General features: G+C 41.2%; 1 protein-coding gene across 1 annotated transcript in view; it reads left to right on the forward strand.

Moving 5' to 3' along the window:
* The first annotated feature begins 359 nt into the window (after nucleotides 1-359).
* The window catches only part of LOC132257169 (alpha-2A adrenergic receptor-like), a 42,110-nt gene continuing 15,226 nt past the window's right edge, over nucleotides 360-27,243 (forward strand). Inside the window, exon 1 of the mRNA XM_059753956.1 lies at nucleotides 360-1,004. Within this exon, the coding sequence (XP_059609939.1) occupies nucleotides 360-1,004 (645 nt within the window). The remainder of the gene's footprint in view (nucleotides 1,005-27,243) is intronic.

The following is a 27,243-nucleotide window of genomic DNA, read 5'->3' on the forward strand; positions in this document are numbered from 1 at the left end:
CAATGCCGGTGGCAGCCTCGAGTTGTTGTGTGAATATTTGAGCGCACACACGGCAAATGGTGTGATTTAGGTGTACTCATCAGCTGTGGGACCAACGAACAATACACACCATATTCTCGATAGCAATCGATGAGCAGATCGGGCCATCAACATCACCAGTAATGCCAGAAACATCCATTTAACGAATTTATCATCCATATATTGGTCGAGAGTGTGAGACGAGCGAGCATTTGAGAGTGAATTTAATTAGAAGCTAGAGCGTTTTCGTATGCAATAGATGGGTATATATAATCACAAGCAATAAGAATCACACAGAGACGCGCGCTTAGTGGGCAATGGAGAAGCAACAGTGGCCAATGATGGAGTACCCAGTGGGCAACATCACCAATGAGGACTTCCTGGCCATGATAGGCAATGTCACGGGCCTGGCGGAGCCGACAGGGGGCGCCAATGACACCCTCATCAACGCCACCCTGTCGCCAATCTCCACCACGAGCGCCGCCGCCATTCCCGGCATCTATCCCAGCGGCTACACGATAGCGCACATCGTGTTCGCCTCCATCGTGGTCACCATCCTCATGGTGATCATCGTGGTGGGCAACATGCTGGTGATCATCGCCATTGCCACGGAGAAATCGCTGAAGAACATCCAGAACTGGTTCATTGCGTCACTCGCCGTGGCGGACTTCTTCCTCGGCCTCGTCATCATGCCCTTCTCGCTGGCCAACGAGCTCATGGGCTACTGGATCTTCGGCGCCTGGTGGTGCGACATCCACTCCGCCATGGACGTCCTCCTGTGCACATCCAGCATCATGAATCTGTGCCTGATCTCCCTGGACAGGTACTGGAGCATCACGAAGGCCGTGGAGTATCTCAAGACCAGAACACCCGCGCGCGCCGCCATCATGATCACCGCCGTGTGGATAATGTCCGGCCTCATCTGCATCCCACCGTTGCTGGGCTGGAAGGCCAAGCAGCCCGAAGGACCTTTGCCGCAGTGCCAGGTGAGCTGACCTTGTGCGCTGTGGCGTACGAAATGCCAAGAGAAATTGCCATTCTTTCCCTCCCCCAAATTATACTCTCACACATAATATCAAAATTACATAAATCATCATAATCCCAAGCACAATGGAGAGCTTTTATTCATACGGAACTTTCCTTCTCGCTGCACAACATATATATAAAGTCCCTCTAACCCCCGAACTTTAATACATCAAAACTCACTTCTCCATATGCACTTAATCTTCAAAATCTCTCCCACGACGAGTGAGAGATAAATAATAAACATGTAAGTGAAAGGAGATTTTCCCCGAAATTGTTACTTCTCTATTGCAACCAAGGGGCAGATAATGTGCTTTAAAGCTGTACATCACTTTCACAGTCTCTGTGCAGAATCTTGAACACTTCAGAGACACTTCTGACTGTCTTTAGAGGCATTTTCTAACTCATTCCTTACTTCTGCTTAGATTTCGGATTCTAAAAACACGATTTTTAAACATTTTGACCAAATTGTGAGGTTATGAATGCGACTTGAAAAATCCTTCAAGCCTGGAAATATATAAATATGACGAAAAAACAGTTTTTCCTAGATAATGAGGTTGAATTTGTCACTTTGAAGCACAATCCGCGGAAATAACGAAGGAAAGAAACATTTTTCTTTCCTTCTCTTTGCGGTTATGATTTATTTGAAAGCTTTTTCCACACCAATTTGAAGTGTTTTCGAATACAAAATGGTTTTGGTGGTTTTTTAACCGTCAAAAACTGTTATAAAATCAATGTCACAATTTAGAAAAAGCAATAAATTTGATTTTTCTATGCAAAATAATAAGGAAAATGCACCAATTATATCTGCTCCTTAACTTGAACCCCCAAGAATTTATCCCTCAGTTAAGATTCTCCGGTCACAGAGCTTTTTCACAGCCACTGATCGTGAAATTCCACGGGAAAATGGCATCTGTTTGATTGACTTGAGCTCAAAGTCAGTTTGGATTTTGAGAGGAAAGTCTTTTGGACGAAATGATGATAAATTGAAAAAGTTTCTTATCACCGAAAAACTTGGACTCACGCGGATTGTCCAGAGAGAGAAGGGTCACACTGTGGAGGAATTTCCGTCAAAACAAGACTATTAGAGAGCTCCTCTGGGTCATTGCCAATGGGGTTTTTGAGGGTTAGAGAGTCGTTTCTCCGCAGTTTTCCTCCCCATATCTCCACTTAATCGCTCAATCCTGAATATTTTGCCAACTGAAACCACCCTCGCATTCCGTTGTTTGGTCTTTTGGGGGGTGCTGACATGCTGTGTGTGTATTTGCTGTTCTCCTGCTGCAAATTCCATCCGCAAGCTCAGGGGGAGAGAAGCTTTTCATCCAACTTGGCGCACACTGTTGCAGAATTCCGAAGAATAGAATGAAGCTTTCCGCTGAATCTCGTGATTCATTCATTATAATAGTCTATTGAAGCGCGATATGAATGCACCGCGAAGCATCTTGCAGCGAAGTCAGACGCCCGTCTGTGTTATTTCGCCATGTACACATCGTTAAAATAGCATTTTTTCCCCCCAACCCTCCATGGCCGCTCCTGGTCTGGCTTTTATTAAATTCTAAAGGCGCCAACCCATGAAATTTCACCTCTTCAGCAGCCACCGAAGTCAAGTGGGTGGAAATGCAAAATTCCCAGCTGGTTTCATTTCAAAATTTTACGATCCAGCACTAAACGGAGTTTGCCAATTGCCGCGATGCTCGATTGTGCCAAAGAAGGACTAAAAAAAAAGGAAGAAAAAGTGCGCGATTCTTCCTTCAATGTGTTAATGAATTATGGAAATTGTCAGTGAAAAGACCGCATTTTCACTTTTTACTCCTCTTTCCAGGGCATTTGGAGATTATCTCACGATGAAAAATCGCCTACAAAATAATCATCTTTACCTGGAAAAATTATTGATGAGCATTAAATCCAATTATGCAAATTCTCCACAGAATCCTTGAACACTGGAAAATATCTGACGTAAAAATTCCCCCTTTTTTTCTGTCGGAAGTTCAACACTGAGAAATATTTTTAGAATTTATAGAAGTTTGTGTGTGAAAAAAAGAAGAAAATTAGATTTTAATGGAAATTAAGGACTTTTTCTAGGCTGTGCAAAATATTCGCAGAATCACAAGAAAAAAAAACCTACAATATTTGCTTTGCTTACTCGAGTGAAAGCTCTGGCGATGCTTCTTCTCAGTGCCGAAAAGTTGCGTTGGCGGTTTTCCGGCGAGTGAAAACTTTTATGACTGTTTGTTGAATTTGACTTTTTGTTAGGGCAAAACTGAGTGGGTTGACCTATGGAGATGTGCAAAAATAAACCCTCAGCCTGATGAGTCACGATGGCAAACTTGTGGGTGAATATTTGAGAGATAGACTCGATGTCCTGACGCTTGCTCCTGGGCCAAATATAGAGAGTGTCCCAGAACGTGCCTGGATTCGGGTGGGAGGAAATTTTCATGAAACCCACCCCCATAATGTCAGTCTGCATGACGCTGGGGGTGAAAACAAGGGGCAGATAGTATGCCTTAAATCACACACACACACTAATGCTCAAATTAAATTGATCTTTGAAAACTTCGCTTGGAAGCTTTCTTACTTCGCCAATGAGCATTAAAATTGCTGATTTTTAGTCAAAATTGTCCAGAAAGTTATCATAAATATTTGTTTTCTGTGTTCAAATCAATATTCTTGAGATTATATTAGATCTTAGCACATTTTGCAGTATTTCTTGGCATCAAAAGCTCAGAATATGCAATGTGCAATGAAAACAGATCATTTAAAACGCGAAATATTCTCTTAAACTGTCTTTAATTCGCTACATAACCTAGAAAAGAATTATCATGATCTTTTCTACGTAAAAATCATATGGAAAGAAGTGTGTTTTCCTTCCTAACACTTCCGCTGAATTGTTCACCACTTCTGGGTGTATTATCTCCCCCTTGGGTGGAAATGCATGGAGAATGAATGATCATGTCCGGCGACATATAATTAATGATTGGAGGCGAAAGTCTCTGGAAAATTGTAGTGGAATTTTGACGAGGCGCGCGCGAACAGTTCGACGATCAATATCCAATCATTAAAAGTGGTCGCCATAATTCAATTAATGCCAACCCCTCGGATGCGTGGAGATATGGGAATTATCGCAGTCACCCTCCAGATCACACTCGATTAATCTTCCGCACGGGGGTTTGCAGCGACGAAGGAAACTATTAGCTTCGACCAGCCCCAAGGTGGCCGATAAATTCTCAGGCTTCACCGCCGACTTTAGTGGGGTTTTTGGATAATAGCAACAATCTCTCCGTGAAGCCCCTCCGCCACCCGATATCCGCCCCCACATGTCGGCGGGGGGGGGGCGGGGGAGGGTGGCGAAGAAGCCCCTTGAGAAATAATCTCTTTCTCAACTCCCTCAGCCGCACACGCTTCGCCATTGCAATTTTCATGGCTCGTGCGGCAGTGAATGGCGGAATGCCCGAAAGAAATACTTCCGCCGGAGTTATTTCAAGTATTTTAATAAAAGACCCTCCCCCAAAAAATCACAACTGAATTTATGTCATGTACAATCTTATCTGGGCACAGCGGAAAATACATATTTTGCACGCTCAACCCATTCGCCGTCGCGCCTTTTTCCGGGCTCTTTTTCCCGCGCTGCTCTATCAATGCGATATAAAATAAGCAATTCACTTCAAATGGAAATGCCATTTTGGAGTCGTACAGAAGTGCCCAATTCTTCGGATAGCGACTCAATAAATTAGTATAACTGGGAAGAGATACTTTGGTATGTGAATCACCCCCAAAAACGGTTCTCATTGTTGAGTCTCCTCACTGAGAGAATTTATCTCCTATGCAGACTTTCCCTCATGGCCAGATAGTTTCACAAGAGTTATTTAGGGTAGTTTCCAGATCTGAAGGATATGTACATATTGAAATCGGATGTGGAATGCTTTTCAGGTGAAACTTTCGAGAGATAAGTACGCATAAATCAGAGGGAAATTTGTAGAATATATAAAGCTCGTGTGGGGATAATTGTCGGAATGAGAAAGAGAGAAAAGCTTCAGACGGGATTTTAGACTGGATTTTTTTTCCCTGTTTGAAGATAAGATGGATGAGATGCTATATTCCATGCAATTCTATTGATTAAGTGTTAGTTCGATTGTTTGATTCTTCGCTCCATTTCCGAATCAGTCAATATTAGATTCCTGTGCTTTCCTCTCAATGTACATTGCAATTAAGGATGTCGATTGGAATTATGTGAATTAATGAGAATGCAATCTATCTAATAAAATTATTCCAACCAGCACAACACTATCGATTTCCTCTGGCTATGAATTATGCAAGGGGGAAATAATTATGCACAATTTCCTGACATTTTCCAGAAATCAACTTGAATGAAACATTTTAAATAATAAATTTTTTATTTTATCACCCGGAAAATTAACTAAAATCTAACTGACAACTTTATAATTCAGATTTTCAGACGTTTTCTTCCTCTAAATTGACATTTAAAAATTCTTTTTGACCATAATTCTTGAGCAACTCTGAGAGAATTTTTTTAGCTCAAAATCAAAGTGAAAATCTTGAGGTTATATTTAATTTTAGTACGCAAATGTAATTGTAAAAGCAAGAATCTTATTTAAAGCTGTTATTGAGCCTGAAATAAATCGAAAAAAAAGCTTATCTCCCCCTTGGAAATGAGTTTGTCGAATGAAAATGGAAAATTAAAGCGAAACATCGGTTCTCTCATGTTATCTAAATATTGTGTAGCCGCAATACATGAAAATTGCTGTAGGTTTTCCATCACAATTTCCACACTGTTTAGCCCTTCAGCGCCCCCTCGATTTGTTTACCCTGGGCGAGAAGGGGTCGCAATGTCTTCTGTCTGCGGTTCCACCCTGCAGGCACATCGACAAACCTGGCCCACAATCAATACGGCTCCTTCTGTCGAAGACTCTCAGGTGAAATTGAGGTGACAATGATGGGTTTCATGCCACGCAAATATGTACATATTTTGCTTCAAATATTGAGTGTGATAATAGAGAGATATTCCAGGCAATATTTGTCACATATCTGATTAATGTTTCACTCTGTTCGGGGGCACTTTTCTCGAGGGGGGGGGGGTGGAAAACTCCAGCGCCAACTAATCGCGATTGGGGCGAATTCTCAGAGGATTTATGGTAGCTCTTAGAGCACTGATTTCAGGGGTTTTATGTCCGAGAAAAAAAGTCGTCCATCTGACTCAGAGATGAGTGTCTCGAGTTTGGTATATATCACGTTGTGGCGTAAAAAGAGCACCCACTCCACCCCCGCAGAGTTGTAATTCACAGCTGAAGGACTCTCAGAGCGCCACTTCTTTGACGGACGCAAACACCAATTTCGTGACCATTGACTTCAATGAGCGCCTAATGAGAACTGTGTGACACACACACACAAAGTTTAATTGAATTGCCCATCCGAAGTACACTTGGTGAAATTTGAAATTGGTCCAAATTGAATGGGGGTGGGGGCAAACGATATATCGGATGTGGCTTTGATAAACAAAGTGGGAGAAGAGTTGGCGAAATTCACATAAGAAGTACATCGAGTGGATGTCAATATTGGCCATGGGAGAGAATTCGGAGAATTTTCCCAGCACATGACTTGTAACTCAATTAAAATCAAGGACTCCTTGTCTAAAATCCATGTGTTTGGCAGCATTTCGATATGCTTTCCCGGTGTTTGCACTTCAATTAAGTCAATTGCGCTGCACGCCAGTTGGGGACGAAGAAAAACAAGGGCGGATGTTTTGCTCCCCAGAGAGAGAGATTGGCTGCCAAAAACATCCGCCCATCCCGTGAGATGAGAATGCCACCCCCCCTCCACCCTCAATAACATATAATTAAGTGGATTGTAAATCTTTTTACATTGCCATAAATTACATTTCGCCCAGCACAGATGTAAATTTTATACGGCGATCTCGTGATGCCCAAGAGTTTGTCGGTCATTGTGTTGCTCTGGCCCCATTTTCTGCTGGGGCTTCCAATGGGGGGGAGGGAGAACCATTACTAACCACCGTCAACAGCCCCTGCGGCACATTGAAAAGCAAATACTGTGGCGGGATGCGGAATGGGGTTATTTATGATGGTAAATATGCGGTAACAAAAGAAATTTATATTATTCGTGCAGTATCACCCACAATAAGGTAAATGCGAAGGAGCACGATCGACTACAGGGATGTGAAACTCCTTGGCAGTGCCTGAAAAGGACGATGAGAGAGATTGGTTGCTTCGCTACAAGTGTAAAAGCTCAAAAGTTACACCAAAAAAAAATTCATATCGTTTCTCAAGAAGCTCTCCCGGTAAGTTTGCCAAGTATCTTCTCCCAATGGAGAAACTATACACAAATTTCTTTTCGTGAAATTTGCTTCATTTCACGATGAGTATAATTAAAATTGCTAAAACGATAAAATTGCAAAGAGTTTAATGCGATATCTTGCATATGCACACAGAGGAGAAAAAGCTGAGAATCCCCCAGGAAGCAGAAGCATTTTGAAAGCTTCCCCCGCACTTCAAATAACTCCCTTGGCGCATAGTTGCAGTCAAGGGGGAGATAATAAGGTCAAAAATGGCGAATAGTTCAGTGGAAGTATTTAAAAGTGCATTAAAAAGTCACTTTCAAGAGGAATTAATGCAATAATTTGAGAAAAAGAATTTTTCTTGGCATCTTTCTAGGTTATGTGATTAATTTAGAACAAGCTTTGCCACTAAATAACCTCAAAAATACTGTTTCGGGATACAAAATTGTCTATTTCAAGAGCTATTGGATTGAATTTCTTCTCCAGAATTGCAAATTTCGACACATTTTCGATTTATAACAGAATAATTTCTAGGTTATGTTCCAAAGTGCATTCAAAAGAGCGCTTAAAAAATTATTCCCATCAAAATATCAACTGAAAACTTCAAATATTCCCAATACACTGTTTCTCTGTAAGATTTCAGGGTCAAACAAGTAAAAAATTGCGTCTTTTTAAGGCAAAAACTCCTAAATTTGAGGTTATGTTACTTTAGGCGGTTGGAAAAATGTATAAAATTCCGAATAAGGAGAGAAAAATAAGAAAAACACATGTTTAAACTACTGCCAAAGTGTCTGGACGTGTCTGTGATCCTTCACAGTTGAGTGTACAGAGTTTAGCCGTATTATCTCCCCCTTGGTTGTGGCAGCAACAGTGAAATGCTGAAACTTTAACTTGTTGCCCAACTCAGGCCACGAAACAATGCATTTCAAGTAGTATTCTCGCACCGTGAGTGCTCAGAAGAGTTTTTCATCCGAGCTTTCATTGGCTTTTGCTGCACACCTCTTTTGTCTGGCGCGTCGATTGTCGGATTGGCCGTCAGTGGCGCGAGCTTTGGCATTTTCGGCGTGATTAGCAAGTAAAGAGAGCCCTTTATTAATTTATTCTCTCATTTTCAGTCTCTCTAATCGAATCACTTTGCAACAGTAGATTTTCACACTTTCCCCGCCTAAGCTTCACAATTAGCGTTGCATGAATTCCCAACATAATTCACTTATGAGATTCGGGAGAAGCCATAGAGTTTGCAGACTCTTCAACCCAGGAATCTGTCTGTTGCACCCGAAATTTAACAATGTTGAGCTTATTAAATTTGTAAAACGGGCTGAGAGCTTTCATAATCCATCCTGGGGGAGGAAAGTTCACTATATATGGTTGAAGTTGGTCTGCTACTGTTAAACCATAATTCCACTAATGTTTACTGTGATGAATTTCATTCACCAAAAACTATTCTTGTAAAATCGAAAAGTCATTGTAAAGTGATGATTTGCAAAAGTTGAATATATAACCTATTTTTCCACGTGAGTACCTGGAAAATCGTTGAACTTTTCCGTACGGTTATGAGAAAAGTTTCTCCACTGTGTCATGTGATAATGCAAGTACCTTTTTGGAGAAGAACACACGTCAGAGTGGAAATTTTACACTATTTCAAAATCTTCTAAATGCGAAAATACGCAAATATCACTTTTCTTCTCCTCCTGCGCGAATTAATTGAGACAGCAATTTTGGTTAATATGAAACCACAAGTCATATGATGAAAATTTACAGGGTTTTTGGAAGAAATTCGCCCACTTTGGATTCTTTGCAAGACAGAGAGAAAGAGAGAGCTTAAGACAAGTAAAGCTCAACACCGCATGGCGAATAATTTATGAACGATTACGCCACGGAGGGTGGGATGCATAGAGACGGTCCAAGGGGTGGTTTTTCCCCACAAGGGCGAGAGGATTTTCTCCATTATTGAGCAACTAACACGAGCCCAGAGGCAATACAGACGAAATAAACTCATGGCAAATGTCTTTCCTCACTTCATTAAATTATTAAATGACTCAGAGGGCCTATGAAGGCTTTCACGGATATTAACAAACGAAATGGCGCTCAGTTTTGAATGCTGGGACAAGAGGAGTGGCGAAAAGCGGGGTCATTTTTCCCGCGGAAAAAAACTTCAGAGAGTAAATTGAGTTTCTCAATTATTCACACACTGATTTTTATTGACTGTGCCACGAATTACGAGAAATAAACTCCGTGTAATACATATGCAGTTATGAATTTAGAGCTTTTGCAATTGACTTTGTATTATATATAAATGTTTTATTACCCAGGAAAAAAAAAAGAGAAAAATCAGCGTGATTGTGTTATTTTTAGCGCGTCTGTTGGAAATTGATTTAAAAGCCACTTTTCAACCCCCGCCAACATTATAATGAAGGAAGCTGAATTTTTAATTACACTTTTAACAATCGTGCATTATTGTCCCAAATTATTATTTCATTGGGTGTCGTTAATTAACGCCATGCCCATAGTCAAGGGCTGCTGTGGAGCTTTTAAAGCACGATGAGTGAAAAATGATTAGGGCCTTTCTTCGCCTTCATCATCAAGCGCCGCCAAATGAGTCGCTTTTTTTCCGCTTCCCACGCAATTCACCACAATCAGGAATTAATTGTGATGCATTAATGAGGAGAGCTTTTATCTGGGCAAAAGTTTTCGCGGTGTAAAAAAGCATGGCAGAAGCCTTTGAATGTCAGTGTCTCGTGATAAAAGGCAGAGCATTTCACATTGGAGGCAATAATCAAATATTTAAATGCCTTTTTACGTCAACCTTTCGGTGGTGAAATTTGTCTGAGGGGCTGAGATAAATCTCACGAATTGCGATAAAGCTCCAGATTGATCATCGTCAAGAAAGGGCGGCGTTGGGGTTGTGGGGAGTATTTTTTATTTACACACTCTCTCGCAATGCGACAAGGATGGAGAGAGAGAGGCTCCTTGTGTAGTGTTGGATGTTGTCGTAAAGATGTTCAACTTTATGAGGGGCTGATGGTAAATATTCCGTGGCGTTTGACTGCATTCTGACGTTGGGGAGTGCAGAAAACCCCCAAAGAGAAAACAGACACACACATCGAATGGGGAGGAAAAGTGCAAATAAAGTATAATTTTTTCACACCATCAAGTACTCTCTGTGGCAAATCGAATTAAGAAAGAGTGTAAAAGTGACTCTCCCTCATCAAGAGGATTTTCTCCAGCATTTGCCACTCATCTCGACTTGCCAGCAAATTATTTGCTGCTGGAGAGGCGGAAAGAAATTTTAGCTCCACGATACCATCGAAGAGCCTCAACAATGGGGCGATGGCAAAAATTCACATGTGAAATATTCCGCCAGAGACATATTTAGTGTGATGTGTTGAATAGTCGAATGGCTGTCGCCTTGGGGGGGCGGAAATTCCGCAGAATTCACAAAACTACCCCAGCAATAAGTTCGCCGCGCGCGCGCGAGGGTTGGTGTGAGGAAAAAGAGAGTGCTCTGTGGAAATAAATCAACTCATGGATGGTTTGAATTTTCTTATCGGCACAGCGATAGTTGCTGCCGAAGTGGATGTGCGGAAAATGGACTAACAGCCAGTGGACTTTTCTGCTCCATTTTTCGCAATATATGGCGCTTTTTTCTCCCTTCCATTCTTCTCATGTCATCCTCTTCGATTGTCTTGTTGTTGTTATTGAAATTCAGAGGCGTCAATTCAGCCCACCCCCATTTCTCCCCCCCCCCCGTCATTGTGTGCTCAGCGAGACAAAATGGAAATTCATACCAACCCCCGAAACATTTCCTAATCCATCAGAAGACTCCAGAGATTGATTGCCAGCATCCAGTACGGAAATAATCGAATGTTTTTGTCAAAGTCTAACTTCATGACATGAATAATTTTGCATCTCATATGCATCATTAAGCATAGCATTTTTAATCCACCCCCAGAGCGTGTCCTCGGATGCTCTCAAATCTTGCAATCATTCCAAATTATCGCCAAATGGATAAACATTGACTGGGAGGGAGGGTGATTGAGGGAAATTGATTTGAAGGACAATGCTGGGAGAGAGAAGCGACATCAATAAGGAAATTGACTGTCTTTTTGATGAATTTTTATCAATTGACTCCTTGAGATGTCACCATCCGAAGAAATTCAATCAATTTATACGGAGAATTCGCACTGTTGACGATGATGATTCGCATGAAAAGAGGGTGGCCTTTTTGAATATTTATGCGTCGCATGGTGAAAAATTGATGGAAATTTTGCAATTCAGAGGAAAACATTATACATCGCACTATACTTCTAATTGAATATTACTTCGTACTTCACTCAAATTCATTATATATCAAAGCGTGAATGGCGTTCTTTGAAGTCACTTTTGGAGAAGGAACAATCTTTCGTGTGCATCAATTCAAGTGCTGCTGAGATGTTTATTTACCATTCCAACACCTGACAATTGCAATCAGCATCAACAGAGTCATTCACTCTCTGTCGAGAGCATCACTATAATATTCCTTTTACTTCCAGCACTTCTCGAGTCAATGGAGTTATTTGGGGGTGTGTTTTGCTTAAACTTCCTCGCATTTTGACACACTAAAAACTTTCCTTTATGGAATATGTCGCAATCACGGGGGAAAATTGTGTGAAAATTTTAGGGACAGTATTTCCCTTTCCTCCCTTTCTGTCTGTGGGGGTGAATAAAATTTTTATGAGTGCCTGTAATGTTACCCCAAAAAAGGCGACAACAATTTTTCCTCCCGGTGTGACTCAGTTACTTTATATTCACGTTAAATTACTCATACAGCACATTGAGGCGATAAGGGAGAGTTGGAATTGTGTATGCACGCATAGGATAGGAAATCGTTGTTGTTCCAGTGCTACGCAAACAATATACCGCTTAATTGTTAAAAGATAAAATCAAACAAGCTCCCCAGATTTCACCTGGTGCTCTCAAATTGTCGAGAAACGATTCGTGTTGCTCGTGGAATGTGCTAGATTTTATACCATTTCGCCTGGGTGGGGGGTGTTTTCGTGACGAGGGGATGGGGAGGGACATCCCTAAGTTGGTCCCATGTGTGATGAGTTGTGTGTGTGTGGGGAAATCCAAAGTTTCCAGTTTGAAAATTAATTTTCTTGTTTATTTCACAACTCATTTAGAAGATGGATGGGGGTGTGGAACATTATTTACATTCTCAAAGGCATCCCTCAGATATGTGTATTTGCTTCTCACACAGTATTTTCGCAAAAGATTATGTGTATATAGCTTTGGGTTGCTCGGAAAACACGCGACACACGCGGACTTTTTTTTTATATATATAATATTTCTCATGCGAAATTCATGAAAATTACGTCAAAACTTTCATTTTAATTTAATACCATGGCCTCAGATGATAACACTTGAGGCTATTCTTAGTCCTAATTCTCTGTTTTTCACTCTCAAAACTTTTCACACCTCCTAACAATGTTTTCTGCGCAGCGCGACAAAACTGTGTCTTTGAGATTTATTGCAAATATCAAAAGAATTGCTACAATTTTAATGGGGAAAATAATTTAAATTTGAATATTATCAGGCAAAGTTTGAATATTTTCCGGATATTTCATTACAAAATTAAATATTTGATTATTTTCTCCACATATCGCCGCCAGAGGTCAGTAAAATCGGCATGAGGGACGCTAATCTCCTCGCATTTTTTGCATAATTTTCTCTCTTTTTACGCATTTTCACACTTTATGACTTCCTCACGTGATCCTGGTTAGGATAAGAGGAATTTTGAGTGCAAGAATGAAGCTTTTCGCTTAGAAGAAGCCAAGTTTCATCATCAGCTAATCAGCTGATCAAGTTTGACAGTCAGGAAGAAGTTCCGATTGTATTTCCCAAAGGCGAAATTTTGGCAAATTTGTGACTTTTTCCTTATTTTTGCCAAAGTTGATATACAAAATTTGAATAAAAATCACAAATGCACCAACATTATGCAAAATGCCTTTCATTTGCTCTTGAAATATATGCTGTGAAATCGTTGTAGCAACATTTTATGATACACTTTCGTGATGGAGAATCTCACACAACAACACTAAAAACTCATGACTGGGGTAATTAAAGTTTTCTACTTCCGGAAGGGAGGTTTATATATATATGAATTGTAATGTCATATGTGGCGCCATTACTCAACCATTCACGATTCATGCAAATTGCATTAATGATGTTATCTGTAATTAAATTTATGTGACTTGCTATCTATCTGATTTCACCCACAAAACCTTCTTCCTCGCTTCATTCTGAATTTTTTGGCACTCATCTCTCGTCCCGAACACATCATTCAAGAGAGGCGCTTTCCCGCCCTCCGTCCCGAGAGAGGACGGTGGAAATGAGGACGAAGATGAGGAGCAGGAAAGACAAGAGCAATGACAATTAAAATGATGACTGGGGAATATTGTGGAAAAAAATTGAGTCATTTCAACTTTTTTCTCTCTCTCTCAAGAGTTTCATTATTTCAATGGTGAAACAATTACAACCATAAGAAAGCGCCCAATTTTGCCGTCTTCCACCTGGAAAGTGGCCAAACATTCTTATGGCCATGAGCGCATTTCTACAAATTTCTTACATCCCTTTTTCCCGTTCCCTCCCCCCCTGGAAATGACAAAAACCATTTCCACCCAGCGTCAAAGTCCAACAATTGCTCGCCGGAGAAAGGTTAAACAGAGGTGAATTTATGGAGTGTCTGGCAAATTTCTTGCTGCAGAAAAGCTCTCTTGCAAGTCTGAAGAATCTTCATTCAACATTGGCCAAATGTGACATGCCATAACTTTGGCATTTTGCTGCAGCAACAATATAAGATATATTGCGACTTCTATGGCACTATTTTATGAGTTAAAGCAGAGAAAAAGCTCACCATCGCACTTGCATGATATGTGCATATATAAAGCATACGTTTCCCTTTTTTTCTACTGGAAAATAATTTTCCTTTCATTGCAGAAGTGAATATCCTGAATAAGTGAAAAATTTCACAGAGAATCTGACTTGTCACGAGTGAAACTTGCAAATTTGTGTGGTTGAAAGTGCAAAAAAAGTGCTTTGCATGATAAATTGTGTTGTTTGCAGCATTTTAATCGTCAAATTCACTGCTCAGCATCTCAAATACTGTCAAATGCCATGCTCTAATTTGGAGAGAGTTGCAAAAATAATTCCCCAAAACTGTGACTATGCAATTTTGTTGTTCGTAATAATTTGCCACACTGAAAAAGCTTCTGAACTTTGTATTAATCGAAGAATTGAGATGCTTTGTGCATTGAATTGTTGGAAAATTCAATGCAATTTTGACGCCATTTGCCGGGAAAAGAGACACAATGTTAGTTTGTAAGTACATAGATGGAGTGTGACACTTGAGTCGCCTGAAATTTCAACTAATTGTATCACTTTGTTGCGTAATTCTGCTCGTGCGATGAAAAGGGAGAATTTCACGATTAAATTAAGCTGCACTTCCCGTGCATTCTCCAAGTTGTTTCCAAGAAAATTCCAACACACCGTGCAAAAGGGTGCGCCTGGGATAATCATGATGGATCACGGCGTGGTATTAAGGTTTTCACATGAGCTTTTCATTCCTCCAGATCATGTTTTTGTTGTCTTACTTTAGGCACTAAACTTTTTGGGGGGGAAAAACTTCATGTATTTCCAACATGCATTCGAATTTTGGAAAATTTACCCTCTCTATTGAATGATGTTGAACATTCTCCAGAGAGCGAGAGATAGGGGAAAAACTACCGACAAAGTCTAACAAGAAGTGTGTGAAAATTGAGAAGTTACTCAATCTGTTGCGAGTAGCATGTCGAAAGCTTGTTATGTGCTTGACCAGGAGAGCTTTGTATGTTCATCACGGCATGACCAGCGGGTGCACTTCCCTCATTGCTGCATGCGCCGTTTGTTTTGGTCAAAACAACTTCACAACTATTTCACATAACATACAATTTTCATATGAACATCACTTGAGGTAATGGTTGGAGTGTAAATTTGAGTAAATCACGACATCACGAGCATTCCAACATGACACAGTTTTCCTGTACTGAGAGAAAAATCGAGCAAAAATCGAGGGCTTGAGCTGCTCAAAACCCTTTTTCTGTTCTGCGTTGGATTAGATTTGCAGCTTGGTCTTGAAACAAGACACGTGGCGCCGCGAAATGTCGGTTTTTGATCGTAAAGATCTATGAAAAGCAATAGATTCTCATTCCGAAATCGACTTGATTTTAGATACTAATTACTAATTTTAGTATTTTTTTTATTATTATGTCTTTTATCATTATTAAAATTGCCTAAAAAGTGTGTTAATTTAATGAAAAAATAGTCAAATCTCAAGAAAACGTGAAAAACTCAATTTTATGACTATTTAAGCTTGTGAATGTTGATTTTTTCTCAAGAATACATTGTTTTTCCGAGTGTGGGCATAAATGTGGTGCTGGAGAGTGCATGTCTGAGGCGGTGGAAAAGTTGCCAATCCTCTTCAATCCACTCTCAATTAGGGTAATTATCTGCTCAAGCTGCATTGTGCGGAGTGTATTTCTCCTTCTGTACTTGATGACCTGTAAATGATATTTATTGTGGAGCCATTGTGCTCCATCTAGGGCCAAATGGTGTGCGAATTCGAGGTGCACGTGTGTGTGTGTGTGTCGTGGAAATGGGGGAGGAAATGTTCAGCTCGCACAGTCTTTTTCTCATGATGGAGGTGAGTGAGGTCATTATTCACATTTCCGGATTCCGGTTTGCCATTCATCCATCAATAGCCAAGGCTCCTGGCTGAGGTATGGAACGGAGAGGTGCCAAGATTAAATGTCTATCAAATCAAACACCCAAGGATGTGTCTCCTGACACGAGTGCGATGGAGCGTCTTGGGCTGAACAAGGCACCCGGATTTATTTGGAGAGGTGTACAAGATTGGCAATTCCGTGACATGAGCCTTCACACGCCTTCCCCTCCTTATCTATTGAATCTATCACGTCAGAAAAGTGGAGGAGGGTCTCTTCGATATCCAGAAAAATGCGGGCAATTTTTATTGAGCTTTTGTCCACTGTTTGCTATCTCTATTTGCGGGGGAGAATTTCCCAGGGCAGAACACACATTTTGCAAATTGCTTGATGACAAAATACATAAGTATTTTTCATAGTGGAAAATCGCTAATGTGGTAAGAGTTTAATTACAATTTCATCGCCAAACTAATTAAGCTTCTTTCATAGCCGCGAGAGGAGCTTTTTTGGGGGCGACAATAGTAAAAGCTTGAAGGGATAAATGCAAATTGTATGTGGTTTCCACTTCATCTCAGTCTCTTGGTGGCACTTTCAGCCCGTCCATTGTGGCAATTAGTGTCAAAGAAAGCTGCGGACGAAGTGCGACAGAAGCGAGAGAGCTTTCAATTGCCATATATGCAGATTTTATTGGATATAGTTGGAGAAAAGTTGGCAAATGCGTCTATATTTCACGTTCTTTTGCAGTCGATTTTAATTATTGGTGCTCATGAATATGAATGGCTGGTGCGGCGATGATCTTCAACAAGTCCCTGATAAATGGCCTGGACTTCCTCAGCAACTTGCAGAATTTATTCAATGCCACCCCATCTGCACGTCTCACTGGCGTCACTGCCAGGGGGGGTGTGAAATTAAATTACTTTCTCTGCGATAATCCCAGCATAAACAAAAACCACAAAGGGAGTGGCGAAGGGAAAAAGCGCACTGTAATTACGGAATATCTCTGGACAATCAATGTCGAGGGAGCTTTCAGCGTGCCGGATGTGAGTCGCCGTCAGACTGTGGCTACAGAGGAATTTTCCAATTTCATTCTGCAGCGCTTATTGTGGCAAGAAAAATGGGAGATGCGGTCGTGGCGGACTTCCTGGACTATTTGTTCGGCGTTGTTGGCTCGGTTTTAATTGTGCTCTCTCACTTGTCTTATGCGCCAATCGCCTTTGGGACGTCGTCCCACAAAGTCACCCAAGGTATGAATTTCGCCCCCCCTTTTCATGCCTACTAAACCATCGCGAGCCATAAAAAAAGCGACAAAGAATACTCAAATACCCGGCGTCTCCATCACACTCTTGACCAACTTTCATATTTATCGCTGTATTTATTGTATGTGTGCCACTTTTCCCCATTTCCCACCCCCTCCCCCCACCCCACTTTGGTGTTGTTCTGCAAACTCCGTATTTATTCTTTGGCGGGTTTGAGGGTGTTATCATGAGCTTTCAGTGTGGGAATAATAGAAAAACAGAGAGAATGATGGAAAAAGCACGCAAGGAAAGTTCCATTTGAAAAGGCATGGCAATCGAGGCGGTGGATGAAAAAAACACACTTCCGACCAGAATTACCTGGAAAGTTGAATTTGATGTGTGTATTTTTCTCCCACCAACAATATGGCCACTTTCTCGCCGTTGAGCTTTTCCACGCCAAATTTGCTCATTTATTTGCACGACAAAAGCGCGGACAAAAGGTGCGAATTTGGGTGTGGAAGATCAAATGGGAAATGTCTTAACTCGTCCTCTCGCTTAAAGGGATGACGCATCGGCCAGTGTTATGAGTTATCAGCAATATGTTTAGTAACAATTAGCTGTATTCTCACAGTGTTATGAGCCGTCGACACGCCAATGTCTCATTGAATTCGCCTTGAAAGGAGGCAATCAGGAGGGCAATAAAAAGAAAAACAAATGCTCACAACTGTGAGGACCTTTCTTCGCATTCTATTCACGCTATTGAATGATTACATATATATTGTGTCTGCAGATGTGCCAAGCGACGTATCAATTAAATTTGCTGAGGGAGGAGAAAATGATCTATGAGATATCGTGAATTAAAATACTTTGTCATACTTTAGGCAATTAGAACCATTCCTAACGAAGCTGCCAGCAAATATATTACAGCCTCTCTTTGCGTCAAAGGTAAAAGCTAAACTTTAGCGTACCGAGAGAAATTGATGGTAATTCTCTACTACTTCAGCCTGAAGTTTATATCTGATTTTAATTGTCAATGCTTTTCACCGTATCGTATGAGTTATATTGAATAATTTATCAATTATTTCCACGCTTATCGCAAGTATCATTAATAAAACATTATTAGGTGGAAAGCAAAAGGTATCTTTTGAGCTTGTATACGTTGGGGCTTTTACGCTGAGTTATTTGCGTCAAAAGCTCTCTTTCAAACATCATAAATTGTTGTAAGTAGAAGAGGGAAAATTACATCTAATTTATGACCCTTGACCTGGGCTATTTAGCCCAGGAACTTCTTGTTGTATTCCGTCGGGACGAAAGTTTATGTGAATATGCAGACGCAGAAGAATTACTTCACAACCCCCAAAGTGAATCTCTCTTTTGCCATCCTCTGAGATTATACAATTGAAAATTGAATTTTTAATTACGCAATATTTTCCATCAAACTTCATCGTGAACCATTTTCCCCATCAGCGACGCAAACAGAAAGCTCAGAAAGCTCTGCTCTATGCAAATTAGTAACAAGACCACGCACAACTCAAAGCTCATTAGGTAATGGCGACTATTTTGTCGATGTTCGAGCAAAGCTCTTTTATGTGCATGCTTTTCAGCAGAAAAATAATAAAAATGTTTCTTCTTCACTCTTGGATGGCGCGAGATGGACGAAAAAAAATATGGCGAAGAGAGAAAAAGCGCACAAAATGAAAATATTTATGCTTTTCCACCCAAGTTGATATACGTGGAATTAATTCACCGCTTTTTCTGCCCTTCGAACTCTTGTCAAGGCGCGTGTTTATGAGTTGGAAAGAGAGTCTTAGTGGCATGAAAGAAAATAAATGTCGTTACAACAAACACCTCACAGAGGGAAAATTGAATACGTGTGCAAAAGAGTTTTCCCTTCATTTTGCCATCCAACGCCCAGCAAAGCCGAACACTTGCACTTCAATGGGGGGGGGAGGATTTTCCAACCCAGAGGGAGAAATTTTCCCAGAGCTTTTTGCACTCTTTATGGAGTTCCTCTCGCGCACACAGCAATTTGAGTGCCCTGGCAAAAGCGCTCCGCGCGTCTCGCCAAACTATAAGCTGATGGTGTGTATAAAGGCGCTGCGGCAGCCCTTTGGAATTTTGATGAGGGGAAATTTATTTAATTTATTTCCCTTATGAATGGCACTACATCTACATAACAATAACAAATTTTTGACGAGATTGCGCGCGTCTTTCCGCCCAAGGATATGCGGAAGACATGGGTGGCCGCCGGGGGTGTGTTTGGTCGCAGCCTCTCGACCGCAATGTGCAGAGAAGCTCCCTCCACCCACTCCACACTGCGACAGAATACCGTCAGCGGGAAATTTATGAATGAGCCCCACCTCCCCCCATCAACCCCCGAAAGCACTCTTGCACGGGGCGGAAAAAAGCGCGTGCTGGGAAAGTTTTTTTTTCCTCCGTACATCGCCATATACTTGCGTTCTTGTGATTATTCCCATCCGCCGATATGTGGGGGGGAGCTGAAGGCGCTTGGTGAAAGTTTCATCCCTCGTCGGTGAAGAGGATGCTGTGCTAAATGGATATTGAGCATATTTCAGCGCGGCGGAAATTGATAGGAGAACTTTTCATCAATATCACACTTTTTGCATGACATCAAAACCAAATAACACACCATAAGCAACGCTCTTCACCCCCACTTCGGCGGCACGGAAACTTTTCCCCTTGTTTCTGATTTATTAAATAAACTTTCAGCGCACACACACACGATTTTTTTCCTTCAGCGCTATTTATAGGATTGAGGTCTTAATGCGGTGTGGAATTGAAATAATAATGCATTTAAGACGACGCGTGACTCGAAAACTATCATAAGACCTCTTATGATTTCCATTTTGATGTCTTCCACCACTAAATTGTCGGTACATCGCCAAGAAATGTAACAAATCGGATTTTCCTTGAAAATCAAGTGAAATAAAAAGTCGATATTTGATAGTTTTGCCGCACTTTTCGTTTTAGCAAGTATTAAAAGTTGATATTTGATAGAATTTAAGGTGAAATATTAGATTTACTGGATATTTTTGTGTTTAGCGTGATGAAAATCGCAACTTGGTCTCTTAACAAGACACGCGGCGCTGCAAAATGTCAGAAGATAGGAAGAAAATATCAGTAGTTTTGCTCATACTGATGAGTGTAATTAAAATTCGTCTGTCAATTCTCCATATGATAGAATTATAGAACATAATAATTAAAGTTGAGCAATATAATCAATTTAATTGCTACTGATTTTGACTTATGTATGATTTAAACCGCACACTTTGGGTGAGTTCATTATGTGTAGATTGTGCTTCTGAGATATTCAATTGCAACCAGAAATCAATGGTAAACAATTCGTGAGAGTGTTTCACACAGAGATAATCCAAAATTAATTCCCCACTGCAAATTGTCAGTTGAAACCACATTATATGAGTTAATGTGACACGCAGCATTGGCTGTTTTATGGCAATACACAGGATCTTCGCAATTGAATGCGAAGGTGGCAACAAAGCCGCAGCACTGGGTAGTTTATTTTGTGGGCAAAATCACGATTAATGGGTGGTAGCATTTGCTGCGGGGTCTGAAAATATCCAGCTGAGGTGAATTAAATTGGCCAAATTGCGACATCACCGGAAAGCATCTCCGCCAGTTCAATATAAGCATGGAATTGTTATTAATATGTGGCACCGCGCAAATTCATCCCCCGCCCTTTTTCCACCCCCGCACACTGTGGAAAAAGTGTACAGCAGGTGATTTATTAGCAATAACTTAATCCTCCCGCCTCGGATCCCGAAGAGGCGCTGCATTAAGCATCTCAGCCACTCTTGCTGACTCGTCCTCTGGTTATCGCTTCCTGCGCTGGGGGAGAGGAAATCTTCTGAGATACACACGCAGAGTTGATGTCCTTCCAGATGATATATTTTCTCCTCTCGCCGCGCACTTCGGGTGGCATCAAACCCGGGCTATTAGTCTTGATCGCAATCTAGGCTATCTAGGGCATTTTTCGATCCGCACTCCGTGCGAAATATAAAACTGGGATGTATAAGAGTCAACAGCATTACAAATTATCCTGGATGCCGAGAGGGATACGATAGAGAGAGAGGGTGGATTTCAGGAGGGGTGTTTTAGATATTCCCACGAGCTTTCTGCCAGTCAGCAGAGTAATTTATGTGTATGGATGGGCGGATGAGGGTGCAAAACAATCGACCACCCTCGGCATCGATTGATTGTGGCCAGAATGGAGCTGTAAAAGTCCAAAAGCTCCACGCCACAACGTGTTTCTTCCATTTACTTCATTTTACATTTGTGAAACCCTTTCGAATTGAGTGGGTGGATATTTGATAGGTGAACCACCACCCCTCAAACCATTCAAAGCTACATGCTCACCTTTCGCCTCCGTCGTTTGGCTTTACACTCGTCAGCTGTTTCTCAGAAGGGCTTTCACTGGGGGGTTGGGAAGAAAGCCCCAGTGGAGTGTGAAGAACTTCCAACGTGGCTTTTGCGGTTCTATTTTGGTCATATTGCCTTCCTTCGCATGCACGTATGGTGAGACATCATTCAAACACTCGTAATCCACTTAAGTTGCTTCCCCACTTTCCGGGTTTTGATGCGAAAAAGGGGTGGAAAAAGCTCGAAAGCTCCACTCGAGTGACATGCAATCACCATTGGCTGCCCGCCACCCAATGAAGAATGTGGCCCAATTAATTGCCCAAAGACGGGATACAGAAGGAGATTTGAATGGATAAAAAAAAGAGTGGAAAACCAAAATGATTTAATTCCCTGAGACAGAGACAAATTTCTCACAATTTCTGTTGCCATGTCATTTACCCTGGGATATCAAGGGCCGCACATGTGTGTAGATGTGAATGGGGGATGTTACAGGGGGTGTTTGGGGGGGGCGAGATGTATAAGTTCCTGTTTTGCGAGTAATTTCGTCTTCTTCATTTAATCGTTTAAGCGCGCACAACCCGTGGAGAACTCACACTTGAGACACATCATGAGGAATACGATGAAATTAGTAAAATGTCTGAGATTATGGCATTATAGAGGAAATATGAGGGCATCTTCCAGATATATCACTATTACTTATACATGTTTATGTAACTCTCATCGTCTCTGGCGGTGTGGGAAATTACGAGGAGCGAGAGACATGAGAGCGGAAATGCCGAGCTCATCGTCGTGGTGAATTGCCAAGAAGGGGGTGAGAGAGAGAGAGAGAGAGGGTTTTCCCGGTTTTTCCCTCCACCCCGACGACAAACTCAAAAGCAGTTAAAACTGCGGAGACCTCAACTCACCCAAACCCCAAGCACTAATTTGGGATTTTACTGCTCTAAACACGGCTTTTTCCATGTTTGCATTGCACACTCTTAACCCTTCACTTCGCACAATTAAATTTTCACTTTCATTCATCTCCAAACATGAACATTTATATATTGTTCACAAATTCAGACTCTATCCTAAGAACTTTTTCATCACTCTCAGCCGCTTAATTAACCACCAATTTAGTGTGCTAACTCGGAAAATTTCGTTAAACAAACGCCAGAACAGAAGAGATTTTATCAAATGTCACTCGATTCAGGCAACAGGACGCTTGTGTTATGTCTCAATTATGGAAAATATTTCTCAATTTCTCCAGGATGATTGCCTGATTGTGTCCTGTTGCTCAATAGCCTGGGCATGGAGATTGTGGGGTGAGGCGATAATATTGAATGGAACAAATAGAGGGATTCGTCAATAAAGTAACCCAAACGCAGGGCCACAAATGAATCCATTATGCTAATCCCCATCTACATGACGCCCCCCACCCCCCACCCCCAAAACTAGCTCAATTCATCCATCATCGTATCGGAAATTGTGTCAACTAAATACAAATACATTCGTAAGTGCAGAAGGAAATTCCATTTCCCTCCTCGATTATTTATAGGGTTTCACTTAGGTGCGTTTCAGTTGAATGCTGTGCCTGGCATTTGTGTCATAATACACGGCCAATAGCTGCGGTTGATAGCACATAATTCCCCCTTTCGAATCGATGATATTAAAAGTGAATGACAAAAGCGTCCCAATTTCTGGAATGATGCATCAGAGTTAGTTCCACCGTCTATGAAACCTCAACCTATAGTCTTATGTGTCTAATTTTGGCCATAAAATTCACTTATTTCCTACCAAGATTGCAGCTGGGTCTCTTAACAAGACACGCGGCGTCGCGAAATGTCAGAAGAAAGGGAGAAAACTTCAGGCTAATTGTGGTTTTACCCATATTGATGGAGGTAATTAAAATTGCACTATTCTCTAAAGTATTTTCGGAAAGATATTCTTAGCCAATATGTAAACATGCAAAATGGCTCATGCTTTCATTTTGCGATGGGAAATGCGATTTTCCATTGCGCAGAGTGGCGCAAATGATTGCATAAAGCAAACATGATGATAGTTTTCGGTGCTCTTCAAACTATTACTATGCGTTGATGCTATTTTTGAATTCACAACAACTGAGAAATATTACCAAAGCATTTTCTCTTGTGCTATAAATGTTCTTGAATGTATTGAAAATTCATGGTGAGATTTATAATGAATTTGAGTGGAATGTAGAGAAACATCAGAGGGAAAGATTGTCTCGCATAAATTCACTGGGAATGCAAGTTATGCTCAATTGATGTACCTTCAATGAAATGTCTTTTCGCCCAGTGAACAGTATACAAGACACATTCTGGTTCGATTGGCAAATTGGATGAATTTCACAAATATGCATCAGAAATTTAATTTGTTTTCCGAGAGAAAAACTTTTCAGATCTGTATCGAAAGGAAGCTGGGCGCGTTTCACTTTGAGTTTTTGGCGGCAGACAAAGAAGCAATAAATTCAGTAGAAGAGAGCTTTTTCTGAGGAGACCAATTAAAGAGATTTAAGCAGGAAGAGAGGGGAAGGAAATGGTGGACCTTGAGGAAGAAGCATGGCTCAATTGCTTACACCTTAAACCGATTTCTATCTCAAAAGGCTCGTTGAGATTTATTCACAGAGGCACTCTGAATATTCCTCCTCTTTGCACAGCCATCTCCCATTGCTCTTCTAGGCCCAGATCCTTTTTCATCTCCGCCACCCACTTCCACTGCCGTGGAAAGCCCTCTGCCACGGCTCTTCAGCTGTATGTACAAGGTTATTTAATGGCATTTTTATAAACAAGAAGGCAACATGAGATGACTATAGCAGGAGATATTACGCGAAAATGGAGAGTAATTAGTGTGATACACCGCACGGTGGGCATTAGGGGAGTGGCGAGGATGAAGAAGAATGGAGGAGAAATGTGATTAAGAATGAATAAATTTCATACTAAACAGGTGTTCTCTAGGAGCTTCTCCTCTTAATATCCCTGTGAATTAAGACGTGCTCTTCATTCTCGAAATACTCTCACTCTTCCCACCCTTCTCACCCTCCGCAATTGTCTTATGCGCCATTCCGAATGTATTAAGTCTCCGGGAATAAAAGAAAATGACTGAGCGGATATTAAGTGAAGATGTCTCGCGAGAACGGCTTTCGGAACATCTTCCAAAATGCTACACGGAAAAATTTCTCCACTCAAAATTTAAATACCTTTTCTCATGCTCAGAAGAGCGTGAAAGAGGTTATTTTCAAAATGCAGTATTTTTCCACATTACACCGCGTGTATTCCATCCCCATTTTCATATGCCAAAAGCTCCTTTCATCCTCCTTTTTGGCCATGGAACTTTCACCCCACGAGAAATTATTCGAACGGCATGCCACATCAGTGAAATAGATATGGAAAGTAATAATGATGATGGTGCATGGAATGCAAACGCCGAGTGTGGTAATGGAATTTCCGGCTCTGTTTCGCCACGGACTCACCTCTCTTGTGCACAATGAAATATGCATTAGCAATCATGAGGGTTTTGCTATTTGTGAGCCAAACCCAAAAACACGCGCTTCATCCCTTCATTGTTTCACATTTAACGCCACCGCGTCATTATAACCATTGCATCGCAGTGGAGATTTCCATTTTTGCCAAAGGCAAAATCGCTCTTGTGACGGATGCTTTCACTGCTGGAACATCATTTTCATGCTAATGAGCTTGACGAACAGATTGGGTGCAAAATAGAGAAATTGTGTTTGTTAGAGTATTATTTGTGGCTCAAAAAACGTCAGCTTTACTCTAATTTCTGTATTGTGCTTTTATGTGGTAAAGAGAAAAATGGAAAACATCTATTAGCTGCGGATAAATACTGTCGTAAACAAAGAAAGACATAAATTTAACACAAAATAGCTAATTAAGCATTTTTTCATGGCGACATTTCACGACGCCACGTGTCTTGGCTAAAGACCTTGCCGTGATTTTTACCTGTGATATTATCGATTCAGAATCAACTGTGCAATATCTACATTTAGAAAAGCTACTGCTAAATGAAATGTACAATACAAACAAGCATTCACGGCAATTCGTGTCGCAAAAACTATGGTTAGAAAATCCGCTGTACTTATGAGCGATAAATAAATGCAAAAACATAGTTGTAGGCTGTGAACTACTGTGAATTTGCCAAAAAATAGCGTGCTTTGAGGATTTTCCTGCGAAATGCATTAAAAAATGCTTTCATGAATCATGGAAAAAAGGGCAGAAAGCTTTTTGAAACCATTTTTTCCCATGTTAGATAAAATGTAACAATTTCCAGAGTCTAATACGGAAACATCCTCCTTATCTTGTCTGTGATTAGCTCTGCAGAGTGTCTCTTTGCCATTTCGGATATTTCATTGCATGTTCTTTGTGCTTTTTTACGTACTGTTGTACGTGTAAATGTAGATTCCTATCAACGCTGTATCTGCTCACCATCATCACAGCACGCGTGCAATTCTGCTGGTGTGCTTTATTGGGGATATCATCGATAAAATCTCTCATTTATTGCATTGAATTCCACTGATAGTAAACACACTTTACTGCTATATTTATTTTCACAATCTGAGCGAGAACGCCAAATGAATTTTCTCCGAATTTCCAGGACTGTTGTGAACATTAAAATTTAAATATTCACCCACATTGCAAATATATTTCCAATATCCCCACTTTAAGTGTCGCACTTGCTAATGCATTTTGACGAAATTGATTTTATTCAGCATAAGTTTTTGCACTGGCAAAAATAGTTTTTGGGCAAAAAAGACATGTCAGAGTGAGAGAGAGAGAGAGCAGCAAATGGTGCTGAGATGGAAGAGTGGTTGGTAAATATTTCAAGTGTTATGGTAAATTTCCCCCACATGAGCACGTAAACTCTTTTTGGGTGAAAAATCGGTTTTCTCCCCTCATGAATGGATTGATTTGCTCATGCAAAATACAGCCAGTATTTGCCACACTCCTCCCCCGACCAGTGGGGGGATGAAGAGACTCGCTGGGGATGGTGAGGCAATTGAAAATGAATTTTCGAGGCACTTTCCAAAGCCCACCCCCGCGGGGTGAAGCCACACAGCACTTCCACGAGGGGTGCAATTGTGGAAAAACCCCATAATGATATTCTTGTAGATGTATTTCTCTTGCCGCGCTATTGTTTTAACATTTATCGTCATCTTTACGCTCCGCCTCAGCATTGACGCCTGAACACACAGAGATACTCCACCGTCGAGGGGTGAAATGGCTGCGAAAACTGCTCTGTGTGTGGATGTCTGAAGGGGTTTCCCGGCGCTGTTCACCCCTTGGCGGATATCGTTTGGTATTTCGGTATTCTACGGGTGTTCCCACCGATAGACAAATAAATTAATTTGAACACCTTTTGTGGGTGAAACCGCCGAAAGATGCCTGTACCTGAGCTGAAGCCGCAGGCAATTTCTCAAGCCAGGAATTCATATTAGAATCTGCAGCTTCCCCGATAAAGCCCCGCCGCGCACGTGAGTGGCGGGCGTGAGATAAGGTCTCAAGGCACCGGC

The sequence above is a fragment of the Phlebotomus argentipes genome, unplaced genomic scaffold (genome assembly GCF_947086385.1).
Source record: "Phlebotomus argentipes unplaced genomic scaffold, Phlebotomus argentipes genome assembly contig_42, whole genome shotgun sequence".
NCBI lineage: Eukaryota > Metazoa > Arthropoda > Insecta > Diptera > Psychodidae > Phlebotomus > Phlebotomus argentipes.